Raw genomic sequence first — 17,375 nt, 5'->3', positions numbered from 1 at the left:
CCAAAGGCCCACCCCCCCTCCAGCCCTGAAGTCCCACCCCCTGCCCGTCTCCTCCACCAACCACAGGCCCCGGGGCGGGACCAGCTGCAGGACCTCCTGTGCAGGTGGGAAAGGCACAGGGAGGAGCTGGCCGCCCTGGTTAGGGGTCCAAGCAGGGAGCCGCTTCTAGGTGCTGCCAGCGCCCTGTTGCAGGTTTGGCCAAGGAGCAGAGGGGTGCCTCCTGGTCCAGAGGACGGCTGCCCGGCACGGAAACGCGCAACCTGACAAGTGGAACCCCAGCTGGGTGTCACCCCCCACTCAGCTCACCTCCCAGGCTCTCTGGGCAGCATGGCTGTGCGGCCGTCCACGGCAGCCCTGGGCATGAGTCATGGCCATCGTTGCCGGTCGTGGTTGGCATGAAGCGCAGTCGCCTCTTGATTACATCTTAAAAATCTCAGGATGAAAAAGGCAGCAATGGCTTTTTACTGAGTTCCGTGCCACACCCCGAGTTTGCTCAGACTGGAGACCCAACCACACCAAATGCCCCTCCCAGTGGACGGGAAACCACCGAAAGCAGAACCAAAGGGCCCGAGAGACCCCTGTGGTCCAGCCTCCCCCACTGCACAAATGGGGAAACTGAGGCGCAGAGAAGGTGTGTCATCGTGCGGTGAGAGAGTGTGAGTCTGGGCGCTTCCCAGAGTTTGACCCTGGTCTCTCTGGAATCTAGATTCCGACTGCTGTATTCCCCTCCTCCCAGCTCCCCAGCATGGGCTCTGAGCCTCTTGATGAATAGTGGTGGGTTATTGCTGTCAAGCTTTAATAACAACACTAATAGCAATCATAATATCATCTGCCATTTATTATGTCTACTGTGTACCAGTCTCTATATTTCAAATCATCCATTATCCTCAACTACAGGCAAGGAAATAGAGGCTCAGATAGGTTAAGTAACTGGCCCTAGACCCACAGTCATGGCCTGGGGGTGGCCTTTGACCAGGAGAGGAGGTGTGGGGTGTGGGGTAAAGGAGACAGGCAGGGCATGGGATGAAGGGAGGGAGTCCCCGTGCCTCACCCTGGCTTGCTCTCATCCTGTCCCTGCCTCACTGTTTGGCTAAAAGAGACGCCTCCCATCTTCCCACACATCTCCCCCGTCACTGGGCAGGCCCCGTGCTCCCCTCGGAGAAGCCCTCCCGGGCAGAACTCCCGGACCCTCTCTCAGGCCCCAGTGCTGGGCTCACCCCACCAGAGAGCATGACTCACCCCATCCCGATGCGCTCACAGGCCCACTGCTGGCCCTGAATGAAGCTCTCGGAGAGCAGGGGCCAGGCCTGCCTTCTTCCCACGATCCCAGGACCTGCCTGGACCACACCACACACCTCATGGCCTCGGAGCTGTCACAAGCACGGGTCCGACCCCAGGTTGGCAGTCACGTCTGCAGCAGCTGCCACCACCCTGTCCCAGCTGTCATGAAAGCCTCTCTCTCTCTCTCTCTCTCTCTCTCTCTCCCTCTCTCCCCGCTTCCATATTTAGCGATGCCGAGATGAGGACTGAGTCCAGGAACAGGAGGACAGAATAAACTGCCACAAGCCGACAGGACTCTGCCTGGGAACTATTTATAGGTCCGATGCCAAACAGAAGGGGAGGCATTAGACAGATGTGTGAATTGCCAAGTGTCAGGAGAGACTAAATACAGCGCAAGGAGACAGGGAGGTGTTGGGAGAAGAACCTGGGGAGGGCGGAGGAGGAGATGCAGAGCAGGGGCCTGCCATTCATCCCCACCCGCCATGCCGGTCCTATACGGGCACTGAACCACCCACAGGGAACTGACAGCCAGTCCCTCCGCTCACACTGCAGGGCGAGGAGGTGCCTTTGCCTGTACCAGCATGAAGAAGCACTTTACTCTCTCGGGAGCAGAAACAGGAAAGGGAGGTGGCCCAGGGCACCTCCTGATGGCGAGAACAGCTCTGACCAATCAATGATTCTCTCTTATCAGGGATGTTTCTATCTCTCTCTTCCTCTCCCTTGCTCTCTGAAATCAATAAAAATATATTAAAAAAAGAAAAACCCAGAATTGGGTTCCATAATAACCCAGAAAACAACCCACCTTCAATGTCAGGATCTTACAAAGTTTGTCCCACCCCAGAGTCTGGGAACTTCGATCTGAGGTCTAGAAGCAAGTAACCGCCACTTATGAGCTGTGAGACAGACAGGTTAAATGGCTTTCTATCTGTCACAGAGCTGGGGAGCAATGATGCCAGGACGTGACCGTGAGCAAGCCTGACTCCGCGGTCCGTGCTCTCACCCAGCACACAGGCTGCTGTTCTCTAGGCCCTGCTGCCCAGTGGAAATACGACGAGGGCTCCACGTGCAATGTTCAGTGTTCTCACAGTCACATCAGAAACAGTAAACAGAAAATTAGGTGACATTAATCTCCATCCTATATTCTATTTAACCCGAGATATCCAAAATATTATCACTTCAACGAACCATAAACATAATGAGGCGCTTTATGTTCCTTTTCTCACACTCAGTGTTCAAATCTGGTGTGTTTTTTACACTAACAGCGACCTCCATTCAGACTCACCACATCGCAAGGGTTCCACAGCCCCGTGCGGCGCGTGGCTGCCACACTGGGCGGCAGAGCCCTGAGTGATGCTCTCCTCCAGGAGCACATTTGCCCCCAGGGCACAGCTGGGAGTGTGGAGATATTTTAGGTTGTCACATCTGGGGGTGGGGGTGACACTACTAGTGGGCAGAGGCCAGGGATGCTGCTAAATATCCCACCGTGAGCAGGACAGCCGCCACAGCACAGGATGACCCACCCCACACGCCAGGCGCCGAGTTTCAGAAGCCCCCGCGGAGCTCAGCCGGGAGGCTCTTCTGCTCCTCGTGGCACTGACTCGGTCGCTGGGTGGTATTCAGGTGGGGGCTGTTCCAGTCCACAGGGTCCAGAGCCTTCACCCGGCGCCTTGGCAGGACAGCAGGAGACTAGCCTCAGCCGGGCCCCCTTGGGACTCCCTCCCTCTCCCTATAGTGTTGGAGCCTCTCCCAGTGGTCGCTCCATCACTGGACTTCTTACATGGCCACTCAGGCTCCCGGAGTCCAAGCAGAGGCTGCCAGTTCTCCTAAAAGGTGCACACAGACCTGGCATAGTATCATTTCACCTTATTCCATTGGCCACAGCAGTCCCAGGCCACCCAGATTCAAGGGGAGGGGCCACAGCCTTCAGCTCCTGATGGGAAGAGTGTCAGTGAAAGTATAGCCGCCTTTATCTGCCACAGAATAGTGTTTCTATCTAGGACCTAACTGTCATCCCATGATTTCTCTGGGGGCCTACACTACACCTGTCATACCTCTCCCTGATTCAATTTATTTCATGTTTCTGCAAAGATACAGCCCCCCTTTTCCCAAAGATATACCTTTTCAGGTAAAAATTATAATAACATATGAATACCTACATCATCTCTACACACACATCACGCTTTAGTTTGCAAAACGCTCACCCATACGTCACCTCCCAATGGTTCCATAAGGTGGGCATTACTGTCCATTTTACAGACGAGGAAGCAGCAGTGGGTGCTGGGACATGGTTAGCAACAGGCTCTCCAGAGAGAAAGCCCTGATTTACAGCATTTGTCAATTTCCATAATGGAAATACTCCTGCCAGGCTGACGGGGGGAGAGAGGGGCACAATGAACTCTCACGGGCAGGAACGAGCCAGCTCCGGATGCCACCAAAGCCACAGCTCAGAGACAAGTCCACTTTGAGATGGTCCTTAAGAGCAAGAACCATCACCCTTTTCGACAGCATGGAAGGACCTGGAGACTACTATGCTAAGCGAAATAAGTCAGTTAGAGAAAGACAAACATCACATGATCTCACTTAAATGTGGAATCTAATCAACCAAATAAACTGATGAACGGAATAGGTCCAGAGGCATGGATGCATGGAACAGAATAACAGAGGTCAGTGGGGAGGGGAGTGGAAGAGATTAACCAAAGATCATATATGCATATATGCATAACCCATGGACGCAGACAATAGTGGGGGAAGACCGGGGTGGGGCGGGGATTGTGTGGTGGTGGGAAAAAGGGGAGGATGGGGGGACATCTGTAATACTGATGACAACAACAACAAGAGAGCCAAAATCATTAAGAGACCTGAAGCTCAGGTGACCTCACTGACTCTCGAGACCCCCCCTCACCTGTTGAAGCCATCCAGTCCCTGTCTGCCACCTCTCTGTCCAGCTCTGGTTCTTTGCAATGCACATCGAGCCCTGGGTGTAATCTTAGCTTAGGCCTCTGATGCTAGGGTAAGTCTGGAGTTCTTCGGTATATTTGATCACTGCTCTACCTCCCTCTCTGGCGTCCTCCACCTCCCCTGATTTGGAGAGCCACATGCATACGGACCATGAAAGACTTGCTAAGAAACCACCTGGCCCAGGTGAAAGTGGAGTTAACAGCCCCGGTTCAACTGTGCCCTCCTTGGGCACAATTTCCTGAGCTAAAATGGGGGTCCTGGCACCTGCTTCCTAGGGCTGTGGTGAGGACCAGAGGGACGGATTCTATGGAAGCCCACCTATGCCTGGTACACAGTGGGTCCCCAATAACTGGGGAAGGCTGGATAGAATGGCATGGGTAAGGCCTAGTTATTGGGGGAACTGGGTCTGCCCTGGGGGCTGCTCAGGGCAGCCTGGGCTGGCAACAACGACTACATTAAAGGAACATCCCAGCAGGGGAAGTTTTGCCCGGCAAGTTCCCTAAAAGTTTCCACCGTGCAAACCAAGGCCAAGACAGCCACAAGCACAACAAAAGGTATGTAACAGGATCAGGACTGCTGATCAAAGCAGCACAGACTAATCATTGATTCTCGACAGATAAGGGGAGATGGACACAAAGAGCTGCAAAGATACCAGTCCATTTCTACAGAACTTTCCAGAAGGCCTCACCTCTGACTGCTTCTTTAAGTAGTTTGGGAAGAAAGGAGAAGTTGATGGGACAGGCATAATAACAGGACTTCCCAGGAGGCCGGGTGGGCTCCCTGGGCACTGAACATCCTGTATTTTCCTTGGCGGTGGCGAGGCTTTACAATCCAGGTGCCTGGGTCAAGTAAATGAAGAACAGCACCTTCTCTGTGTGGGCCTTTATCCTTCCAGGCATTTTTTCATTATATTAGTTTCAGGTGTACACCCAGTGATTAGACATTACATAACACACTAAGTGGTAAACCTCATACCCACCTGACACCGTACATAGTTTTCAGGGTATTATTGACTATGTTCCCTGTGCTGTACTTTACATCCCCATGACTGTTCTGTAACTACCAATTTGTACTTCTTAATCCCTTCACCATTTTCACCCCCCCTCCCCCACTGAACCCCTTCCCATCTGGCAATCATCAAAATGTTCTCTGTATCTATGAGTCTGTTTCTGTTCTGCTTGTTCATTTATTTTGTTTTTTTTTAGATTCAATTGTTGATAGATATGTATTTATTGCCATTTTATTGTTCATAGTTTTTTACCTCTTTTCCCCCTTCTTCTTAAAGAAAACCCTTTAACATTTCATGAAATACTGGTCTGATAGTGATGAACTCCTTTAGTTTTTTCTTGTCTGTGAAGCTCTTTATATGTCCTTTGATTCTAAATGATAGCTTTTCTGGGTAGAGTTATCTTGGTAGTAGGTCCTTGCTTTTCATCACTTTGAATATTTCTTGCCATTCCCTTCTGGCCTGCAAAGTTTCTGTTGAGAAATCAGCTGACAGTCTAATGGGAGCTCCCTTGTAGGTAGCTAACTGCTTTTCTCTTGCTGCTTTTAAGATTCTCTTTATCTTTAACTTTTTGCATTTCCAGGGCATTTTGTATCCATCTCTTGCTGGGTGAGGTCAGGATGCCCAGAGACACTGAGTGACTTGCTTAAAGTCATGTAGCAAGCTACCGCGGGAACCATATTAGAACCCAATTCATGGGCACTTACCCCTGGCTTTGCAAAGCTCACACTGACCCTAAAGCTGCTCACTCTTCAACCTGGGGAAGCTGCCTGGAAACTCCCCGAGCAAAATTAATCTGGGAGGTAACAACTGACTTCTCCTTTTGGGAAAAATAAACCAACCCAAAGCTAAGTCCCCTAGAAACATCTCCTTACAAGTCCTAGATGTGGGGTAATCCTCCCAGGACCAGCCGAGCCTCCACACAGGGACCCATGAGAGCCACAAAGCACTTGTAAAAGCACTTTCCCTCGTTTCTTCCATTCTTGCCCCAATCTACTCAGCTACCCAAGTGAGCCTTTTAAGAGTAGAATCTGGTCTTATGCCAGCCCAGGGCTCCACGGATGCTAGCTACATATATTCACAAATGCACACATGCCACAGTATTCAGCTCACTCTTGCATGTCTGCCAGGTTTTCGATATGTTCACATGATTTCTTATCAGTTTCTCATAACAGTTCCTTTGGAGGCATCATTAACCCATTTGTGGTGGATGACAGTGAGGCCCTGAAGTCAAACCACTTGCTTCAGTTAAGCAGCAGAACCGAATACAAATCCAGGTTTTCTAACCCTAAGACCCAGGCCAAGGGGGAAGGCGGGCAGTCAGGTGACAGAGACCAAGACAGAGACAGACCTGGAACTGCCTGCCTTTCCAAAGCTCATGCTCTCCAAAGAGGCTGGCATTGACAAGAGCGCCAAACCCACCGTGAGGCAATACCGCCCCTGCTAACACAGCAAGAGCTGCCTTCTCCATTCCAACCCGACTTTAATAAACGTTCCTTACCCACCCCCCCCCTTTTTTTTGACGTAACACATTTTGGTGCAAATGCAGGTGTAAATATCACTCTAGGATAATGGGTCAGCTGGTGAAGGGGTCAAACCCAAGAGCACCAATGCAGTGTTCCCGTGTGGACTTCAAAGTCATTCTGGGGGACACTCTTGACCGGCCATACATACAGATCTCTGCTGCAGGAGGATTCAGCTAGAATTTCCCCCTCCTTGGTTTAAAAGGTGCCCCTGCCCGGCCAGTGTGGCTCAGTAGTTGAGCATTGACCTATGAACCAGGAGGTCAAGGTTTGATTCCCAGTCAGGGCACATGCCTGGGCTGCTCTTTCAGCCCCAATTGCAGAATGAAGATTTTTTTATAAAGAGCCTCAGCTGACATGTAACATGAGAGAAAAATAGAACTCATGCTACTCTCTGTGTATACATACCTGCGCGCAAGCCACTGTAGTTTAGGGTGTTTGTTATTGCGGCATAACTAGTCTGAGCTGACTGCTTCAGGGTTTTGCAAAGAAACTCTGAACAAGGGACCAGAGGCAATCCAAGCACACAGACTCATAGAGGTGGTCCAGGGGAGTCTTTCTCCCTCAGAGCAAGCAGAGCGGGGCCACAGATGACACTGACCACCCACTTTTGGGGGATCCCCTTGTCTCCTTCCTTGGCCTCAGCTTTGGGTGGGGAATCCCAACAAAAGGCCCCGGTTCTAGGCCCTGGGCCTTTCCCTGCCCACTTCCTCCTCAGGCTGCCCCTCACTGCAGCCACCACAGCCGCAGGAGGACTCGGAGGCTAATGTCTCCCTTCTCCCAAGAGGGACCACAAAGTAGTCCCCGAGTACACGCTGGGACTTACCCAGAGCCCTGGAACCACGTGTGTAGTAGGCTCATTCCACTCCTCCTTTTGGCTTAATCCTGCAGGAGGATTAACAACAACAACAACACTAACAAACACTAACTTTTATTGTTCCCCGTACTATCCTAAGCACTTTATTATCTTTTTTTTTTAAAGATCTAATTGGCTTTATTGAGCGATTCATGAATCAGGAAGCATCCCATCTACCAAGTGGAGAGAGGCTCCCTGTCCTAAGCACTTTATTTATTTATTTAAAAAATATATTTTTATTGATTTCAGAGAGGAAGGGAGAGGGAGAGAGATAGAAACATCAATGATGAGAGAGAATCATTGATTCTCCAGGCATGTGCCCCTGACCGGAATCGAACCTGGGATCTTTCAGTCTTCAGGCCGACGCTCTATCCACTGAGCCAAACTGGCTGGGGCCCTAGGCACTTCAGACACACTAACTCCTTCCTGCACCCGCCGGGGGAGGCACCGCTATCACTCCCATGGCAGGAGCCTGGTGCCCAAAGTCACACAGGTGGTAAAAGCAGCCCTGGGGTTCCAACACAGGCTGTGCCCCAGCACGATGCTGGGGAGGAAACCACCGAACAGGAAGACAAGGAAAACGGTAGGCTCGGCGAAGCAACATGGCAAAGATACCCATTACCTGCTGCTCTCCTGCTATTGTCTGGGTTTGGGGCAGGGGAGACCTCAGGGATCAGACGTATGGGGAGCAGTGAAGTAACATAAAGGAAGAGCAAAACAAAACACGTACAAACCTACAGACAACATCTGTGCAGTTACAGTGAATGGACACGAATCAAGATTAGAAGAGTTATGTTACATAAAGGATTTTTGGTTTGGGTGTTGATAGTCTATTCAGCAAAGCTGGGTGCTGAACTTTTTAAAAGTTTAAAAACGGAAAATGAGCCTGGCTGGCCATGGCTCAGTGGTTGAGCATCGACCTATGCATCAGGAGGTCACGGTTCGATTCCCGGTCAGGACACATGCTCAGGGTTGAGGGCTCGGTCCCCAGTGCGGGGGAGTGCAGGAGGCAGTCGATCAATGATTCTCTCTCATCATTGATGTTTCTATCTCTTCTCCCTCTCCCTTCCTCTCTGAAATCAATAACAATATCTTTCAGCCCCAATTGCAGAATGAAGATTTTTTTATAAAGAGCCTCAGCTGACATGTAACATGAGAGAAAAATAGAACTCATGCTACTCTCTGTGTATACATACCTGCGCGCAAGCCACTGTAGTTTAGGGTGTTTGTTATTGCGGCATAACTAGTCTGAGCTGACTGCTTCAGGGTTTTGCAAAGAAACTCTGAACAAGGGACCAGAGGCAATCCAAGCACACAGACTCATAGAGGTGGTCCAGGGGAGTCTTTCTCCCTCAGAGCAAGCAGAGCGGGGCCACAGATGACACTGACCACCCACTTTTGGGGGATCCCCTTGTCTCCTTCCTTGGCCTCAGCTTTGGGTGGGGAATCCCAACAAAAGGCCCCGGTTCTAGGCCCTGGGCCTTTCCCTGCCCACTTCCTCCTCAGGCTGCCCCTCACTGCAGCCACCACAGCCGCAGGAGGACTCGGAGGCTAATGTCTCCCTTCTCCCAAGAGGGACCACAAAGTAGTCCCCGAGTACACGCTGGGACTTACCCAGAGCCCTGGAACCACGTGTGTAGTAGGCTCATTCCACTCCTCCTTTTGGCTTAATCCTGCAGGAGGATTAACAACAACAACAACACTAACAAACACTAACTTTTATTGTTCCCCGTACTATCCTAAGCACTTTATTATCTTTTTTTTTTAAAGATCTAATTGGCTTTATTGAGCGATTCATGAATCAGGAAGCATCCCATCTACCAAGTGGAGAGAGGCTCCCTGTCCTAAGCACTTTATTTATTTATTTAAAAAATATATTTTTATTGATTTCAGAGAGGAAGGGAGAGGGAGAGAGATAGAAACATCAATGATGAGAGAGAATCATTGATTCTCCAGGCATGTGCCCCTGACCGGAATCGAACCTGGGATCTTTCAGTCTTCAGGCCGACGCTCTATCCACTGAGCCAAACTGGCTGGGGCCCTAGGCACTTCAGACACACTAACTCCTTCCTGCACCCGCCGGGGGAGGCACCGCTATCACTCCCATGGCAGGAGCCTGGTGCCCAAAGTCACACAGGTGGTAAAAGCAGCCCTGGGGTTCCAACACAGGCTGTGCCCCAGCACGATGCTGGGGAGGAAACCACCGAACAGGAAGACAAGGAAAAAGGTAGGCTCGGCGAAGCAACATGGCAAAGATACCCATTACCTGCTGCTCTCCTGCTATTGTCTGGGTTTGGGGCAGGGGAGACCTCAGGGATCAGACGTATGGGGAGCAGTGAAGTAACATAAAGGAAGAGCAAAACAAAACACGTACAAACCTACAGACAACATCTGTGCAGTTACAGTGAATGGACACGAATCAAGATTAGAAGAGTTATGTTACATAAAGGATTTTTGGTTTGGGTGTTGATAGTCTATTCAGCAAAGCTGGGTGCTGAACTTTTTAAAAGTTTAAAAACGGAAAATGAGCCTGGCTGGCCATGGCTCAGTGGTTGAGCATCGACCTATGCATCAGGAGGTCACGGTTCGATTCCCGGTCAGGACACATGCTCAGGGTTGAGGGCTCGGTCCCCAGTGCGGGGGAGTGCAGGAGGCAGTCGATCAATGATTCTCTCTCATCATTGATGTTTCTATCTCTTCTCCCTCTCCCTTCCTCTCTGAAATCAATAACAATATATTTTTTAAAAAATGGAAACTGAGATTCTACCACATGGCTCTGGGAGGAAGTTGCAAACCCAGAGAAGTAAGCTGCCTCCATCCCTAAGTGCCCTGGTTTGTCCTCTGGTCTCCTAATCAGAAATGAGACATGCCACCAGACACGGTGTCCTGGTCCCATTGGGCAGGCTTGTGCATGCTTTCTGATAAAGCTCCAAGAGGCTGGGGCAGCTAGGGGGTGGATTGGGTTGGAGGCACCTAGAAGGGATTGCCCTGGAGGCTGGGGCAGAGAGATGGGAAAGAAGCAGCGGGTCAAAGGAAAAGAGCAGAACTTCCAGACTCTCCATCGGTCCAGCCCGATTCCCTCTTCCTCTGAGAAGCCTTCCCGATCAGCCTGACCTTGAACCAAGCTCCCCCCTTGTACTTCTAGAGCACATGTTGGTGTGTAACAGGCTCAGCACATCACTACTCGCCACTTCCAGCTACTTTCCTGATGTCGGTGTTAAAATTTAAAGTGCATTTGGCCCTTGGGTTTCTAAAGGATTGTAGTAGCTAACTAGTGTCTAGGTCAGTTCCCAAAGCCCGGTTACTCTCATCAAGAGGGAGGACTACACAAGTCCACAAGCAGATAGGCTCATGTCTGTCCCTCTCCCATGACCTCAAGAGAGCACCCAGGGTGTCTGCAGCCCCAGAGGCACCTGCTGAGACCGTCAGAGAAAGGGTTCTTGGAGAGCAGTAGGTGCCCCAAACAACTTCACCCCTCCTGCAGTCGGTAGAGGGTGCTAAATATTTGCTCTGGGGAGGCTATGACGTTGTTTCTTTCCTCTTTGAGATTCCTACACTTTCTTTCCTGCTGGACACTGCAGGATGGGAGGTCAGTGAGGTTTGCTATATAAATTAACAACCTTACACACTCTGTAACCTTAGACTCTAGCAGTTCACCAAAATCCAGGCCCTCTGCTTCTGCCTGGACACACGTCTGGACCACATTTCCCAGTCTCCCTTACAGTTAGGTACGGTCACATGACTGGTTCTAGCCAATGGAATGCAAGCACAGGTAACACTTCCAGGACTTGGTAAATCCGCCCACAAGCCTCCTCCAGGCGGTTTCCCCTTCCAGCCTATTGGGTGGAGTCAACCATGGGAAACTGGAAGCTGTGCTGAAGGTGGCAGGGCCTCCACCAGCCAGGATCCCTGAGCCTTACCCGCGGACCAGGAATCGTGCACATGAGCGGGAAACTAGCCTCTTCTATGCTTAAGCCATTACGCCTTTTTATCATTATCCCAGCAGCTGGCTGATCTTCCCACCTCCACGTTCTGGGTAGCCTGGCTCCATCTGACTGACAGCCACCTAATATGGTTTCCTTGTCTCCTCCCTCCACCCCAACCTAAGCTCTGAGAGGCAGGGACTGGGTTTTGTTTCCTGCTGTGTCCCCAGTGGTAGGACAGGGCCTGACACAGAGTAGATGCTTAATAACAATCTGTTGAGCACACGAACGAGTGAGTTCTGTTTTACCCATTCTTCGTGAGTCCCGGTCTCCATAGAAAGGACCCCAAGAGCGGGAACCAGCCTCTTCCTTCACTTTCTCCTCCAACTCCCGAGCTAGAAAATTAGCCTTTATCTCTTACTCTCACCCTCAGGACCCAGCCTGGGCCCCCTCCTGCTGGCACCCTCCCAAATCCTTCCCACCACGGTCTGTGAGGAACCGGCTGAAGAAATAAACCCAGTCACTGTAGACCAGCTGCTAAATTACCAGAATCGAGCAGGCTGAGGTATGAGGAAGCGATTCTATTCTTGTTCTAACGAGCCTGGAACGTAAATGTTTTGAACTTTCCTGTCCTGCATCGAAGTCTGGCTATACATCGGCACACATACCAGACCTCCAGATAACCTTCCGATGATCTCCCCAAGGGCTCGCACCGCCAGACCACATGACATTATCCTGATCACTGGACATGACCAGACCTCCTGGCACCCATCCTCCAGGTCACCTGACAGCCGGTAATGGCCCTGGAGCGGTCCTAGGGCTAAGAATGCAGGGCCGATAATGTTCAAGAATGTGCTTTATATTGTAAGAATTCTCAACGTTTCTTTCTTCTTTGGAACATTTCTGGGTTTTTGCCTGGCCTGTTGACGGAATCTCTATCATTTATTTCTAGCCAAATCCTCCAGACTCTTTGAATTCATTCGATATCTGTGGCCTCTGTGCCCCTCAGCCCGGAGTCCCCTTGCAGTCACACCTGTCACACTGCACAGCAGGTGTGGGTATCTGTCTTTATCACCCACCACGCCCCACCCTCTATTAGATGGGGAGAGCCTGGAAGCCAGGGCTCTCTTATTCATCTTGGCATAGTCCCAGTGTCGGGCATAAGTGCCTCTTAGGAAACAAGCATTCCACAATATTTAATAAATATTTTAAAATATTTAGATAATAGTTATATAAACATAAATTACTTAAGTATATACTATTTAAGTATATTATATACCTATAATACTTATATAATACTACTTAATACATATTTTATTTATTATTATTATTTATTTTTGGTTAATCTTCACCCAAGGATATTTTCCCATTAATTTTTAGAGAGAGTGGAGGGGGAGGGAGAGACAGAAAGAGAGAAACATCAATGTGAGAGAGACACATTGACTGGTTGCATCCTGCACGCGCCCTGATTGGGGCCAGGGATTGAGCTGGCAACCGAGGTACGTGCCTTTGACCGGAATCGAACCTGTGACCCTTCAGCCGGCAGGCCGATGCTTTATCCACTGAGCCAAACCGGCTAGGGCTATTTTCTTTTCTTTAACTGTTGTCACTATTGCTAACTAAGAGTAAAAAGCTGCCCACACACCCTGGATCCAGTTATAAGAGGATCTAAGCTGGTACTTGGCATATTCTTCAGATTCTTCTAACAGGCTTTTGGGCCCTTAATACAGGGTGTGGCCCATGAGAGGAGGGGGAAGCCCAAACGCTCTCATTGTGTCTCGGAACAAACCCACCCTGGATTGGGGGTCCCAAAACCTTTTCCCATTGAGGTGCAAGCCCGCCCCTGGCAGCCCTGCGCACACAGGAGTTTTGTGTTTCGAAGCGCCTGCCCACTTGACCCTCATGAAGGCCCTGCGGCACAGGCAGGAGGCGAATACCGTGCCCATTTGACAGACGAGAAAACAGAGGCCCAGAGAGGTTCAGTGACTTGTCCGAGATCATGAGTGTGTGCTGGGCTGTCACTAGGCCCCAGGGCCCCAGACGTCCCTGCTCCATGTCTTGCCTCTCTCCGGCCTGAGCTGACAGGAGGAAACTCCACAGCAGCCTCCAGGAAGCCAGCCAGCAAGCAGCCACACAGTGAGCGGAAACTGACACTGACCTGCCAATCCCGTCAGCGCTGAGAGCTTCCCCCGATTCTAACTCTACACCCCTCCGGCCTGCGGGGGGGTTCTGTGGTTAGGGTTGCAGCATCTGCTGCTGTGGTCGGAGGCCAGAGCGGAAGGACGGTACTCACTCGATTTTTCTTCTTTGACGGTGTACTCGAGCACCTCGGACGAGCCCGCGTTCAGGGAAGGGAAGTGGACACAGAGCACCAGGCGCTTCGAGCAGCTGTCCCTGCGCACCAGGAATGTCTGCAACAGAGAAGGGGGCTGCGTGAATCCAACGTGTGGGGGGAGGTTCGAAGGACAACAGAGAGATGGAAGTCATCTGGAATGTTCCAGAAACAAGGAGGCAGGCTGGACAGTCAAGCATCTCTCAGGAGAATGGGGGATTCTGGCCAACGAGCCACGTGTTACCCAGCCCATGACCCCTGGCTCCTGCGTCTCAATTTCTCATTTGCCCACAGAGCGGGGTTCAACTAAATCGACGTTTCCCAAAGAATTCTGTGCTGTAGACAGAGTTAGGCAAGGGGTGTGTAACCTGCAGCGTCCCATGTCCCACCTCAGAAAGGCTGGTTCGGTTGGGGGTGTGTGTGTCCGGAATCGGCTGAGTCTGACCCGGGTGGTGGTCCAGTGTCCACACTTAGAAAAGTTCTAACGTTCGGGAGTCAGGTTGGATTTTAACTGGTTCCCACAAGTCACACCCTGGGGAGGCCGATGGAAGGGATCACAGATATGGGTCAATTCACACTACTTTCCCCAGAGAAATAAAAATAGCTAATAATTACCATAGAGCTGTCTCTGCGACAGGAACTGTTATCAATACTTTGCATGCATTCACTGGCTCCTTCCTATCAATAGCCCTCTGACGTGAGCTGTGTTGTTCTCCCCATTTTACAGATGAAGAAACAGAGGCACTCGCGGGTCCTGACGGGACCCCTCTCCTCTGGCTGCTGTGATGACTGAGCAAATGCCCGTCTGGGCCTGGCGCACCGGGTGGGCCCTGTCCTCTCTCCTCCTGGGGGTTTGCTGGGGTCGAATGAGACGCTGCCTCTCAGCCTGGGGGATGTGTCTCTCTCTAGTAACCAAGCGTCACCAGAATCTAAACCAGAGCTGGCATTTACAGCGCCCCTATCCCCACCCCCACTTCTGCTTCTCCGGAGCTTCTGCTCAATGAAGGGGCTGCACTTCCCACAGCCATCCTGGGGAGGGGTCCCTGCTTCATTCACAAACTCTGTGGTTTCAAATGTCCTTTTTAGCCTCTGCTGGCCCCATCCGAGCTCAGCCCTCCTTCCAGGCGATGATTGACACCTTCTAGAATATCCCCAGCCTCCAGGGGCACAGCCTCCCCCGAGGAGGGGGGCTGGGTGTCCTCGGCCAAGGAAGGTCATTCCTTCCTTCCCTGAGAAAGGACTTGGTCACTGAGCCCCCCATCCCTCCCTCCACATCCCACCCAGGTCTAAGCTTCCCTCTGTCAGGCTCCACGCACCCGGGCTAGAGCTGGGAAGACCAGGAGTCCCGCCAAAGTTGTAGAGTGAAGGATGGGTGGGGGGCGCTGGGGAGGGGGCTGGGACAGCTCTGAGACGTGGCCCACACATGAGGGGCTCTGGAGGACCATCGAGATGGCCCTTCCCCCCTTTTCCCACCGAGGCCCACTGTCCTACCAGCCCCTGGTGATGCTCCAAATTCTCTGCTGCGCTGGGGAGGGGGCTGGGACAGCTCTGAGACGTGGCCCACACATGAGGGGCTCTGGAGGACCACCGAGATGGCCCTTCCCCCCCTTTCCTCACCGAGGCCCACTGTCCTACCAGCCCCCAGTGATGCTCCAAATTCTCTGCCATGGTTACTGTTACTATTATTATGATCATATTTCTTTGTTATTCATACAATGTTGCTATAATTGTTAAGGAAGCATTATAATAATACTAGAGGCCCGGTGCACAAAATTCATACAAGAGTAGGCCTTCCTTCCCCTGCTGCCGGCACCAGCTTCCCTCTGGCACCTGGGACCCGGGATTCCCTCGCAGCCCCGGCTTCCTCCAGAAGGACATCCGGTCTAATTAGCATGTTATGCTTTTATTATTATAGATCGTTACTATTGATAGTAACAGCTAACTCATATTGCCTCCGCCCCAAGCCCTAAGTCCAGTTCCTTAGATTCCATGGTCTCAGTTAATTCTCTTACTAACGCCATGGGGGTGGTTGCTATTATTATCCCCATTGTACAGGGAAGGAAACCCGGAGAATTAATCATGCCCAAGGCCACAGGTGAGTAAGTGCTGGCCCTGGATCTGAGCTCAGGCCTTAGCTTCTGGATCCCGAGCACCGCACTACCCTCCGCCCAGCCCAGAGGGTGCCCTTGCCTGAAGCTTGTGCTCTCCCTGCGGGTGCCCGTCCCCTGGGGAGCAGTGACACCAAGAACCCCTTAGTCATTGAACGGGGGTCGCAATGCGTTTACCAGCCCCTCTCCTGGAGCATGCAGAGGGCGTGAGAACTCGGAGCGGACAGAGGAGGATGGGAGGGAGGCTTCCGGGGACAGAAATGAGGAGCAGGCGGGATGCTGCCTGCAAAGGGGCCCACCCTGGAGGGAGCCCTCCCCAGGGGACCCAGCAGGCAGGCGGCTCACTTCCAGATGCCAGGATGATGCTGGGCTCCCAGCACACCTGGCCTTGCTCTGAGCTGACCCCAGCAGCACGCGGTCTTTCAGAGAAAAGAGGTCACTCTGCCTCTTTCTCAGAGGACCAAGTGGGAACTAGCAAGGGAACGGGAGAGGGTGTGTGTGTGAGAACGAGCGAGCGTGGGGGTGATTTACGAAAATACATCTGGCCTTTGTCCCCCTCTCCTGGCAAAGCTTCAGAAACCCCTGGAATTTCCTGAGTGATAGGACAGGAGTGTCTTCTGTTGTTCACAAATAGCCCATCTTTACCGCACCTGAGTTTAAGCTAACAGGTGACTCCTGATGGGCCCTGAGTTTCAAAGGGGGTTGGAACTGCAGGCCCCCCTCTCTCCCCAATAGACCTCTGGACCCTGAAGCTCAGAGGAGCCCCTGGTTGGTGACACATTGGTGTGCAGGGAGGGTGATGGGCCCAGATCCACCAGGAGAGGCCTGGGGGCTTGCATGAGGGCTTGTCAGCGACCAGCCAGGGGAGCAGCCTGCTACGAGTTCTGGGAAATTCCGTGGCTTCCCTGAGCCTCAGTGTTCTGGTCTGCAAATGGGGTTACTAACACCGAAGACCACCCACAGAAGCAAGGAAGGAAGTCAAAGCCCTCAGGGTTGGAAGAAGTAACTGAGATACTGCACAGGAACATACCCCACGGGACAAGGGGGTCTCCACAGATGCCTCCACCCCCCACCCCGCTGCTGGGCTTTGTCCTTCAGGCTCCCAGTCCCAGAATCCATCTAGAACCACACGCGTTTATTGTGCAAAGAAGAGCAAAGAAGAAGGAGGGGTTTCCTGGAGAGAGAGAGTGGTCCAGTCGATGATATGGAGCCACAAGTTAAAAGAGCGGCTAAGGCAGGGGTGGGCAAACTTTTTGACTCGAGGGCCACAATGGGTTCTTAAACTGGGCCGGAGGGCCGGAACAAAAGCATGGATGGAGTGTTTGTGTGAACTAATATAAATTCAAAGTAAACATCATTACATAAAAGGGTACGGTCTTTTTTTTTTT

At 51.7% G+C, this 17,375-nt stretch overlaps 1 protein-coding gene across 1 annotated transcript in view; it reads right to left on the bottom strand.

The window, feature by feature from the left end:
* The window catches only part of RIN3 (Ras and Rab interactor 3), a 96,971-nt gene that overhangs the window by 53,964 nt on the left and 25,632 nt on the right, over positions 1-17,375 (bottom strand). Inside the window, exon 5 of the mRNA XM_014536449.1 lies at positions 13,841-13,958. Within this exon, the coding sequence (XP_014391935.1) occupies positions 13,841-13,958 (118 nt within the window). The remainder of the gene's footprint in view (positions 1-13,840; positions 13,959-17,375) is intronic.

The sequence above is a fragment of the Myotis brandtii genome, unplaced genomic scaffold, assembly GCF_000412655.1.
Source record: "Myotis brandtii unplaced genomic scaffold, ASM41265v1 scaffold1624, whole genome shotgun sequence".
NCBI lineage: Eukaryota > Metazoa > Chordata > Mammalia > Chiroptera > Vespertilionidae > Myotis > Myotis brandtii.
The sequence above is the reverse complement of the archived record's forward strand: the minus strand, read 5'-3'. Positions and strand labels throughout refer to the sequence as shown.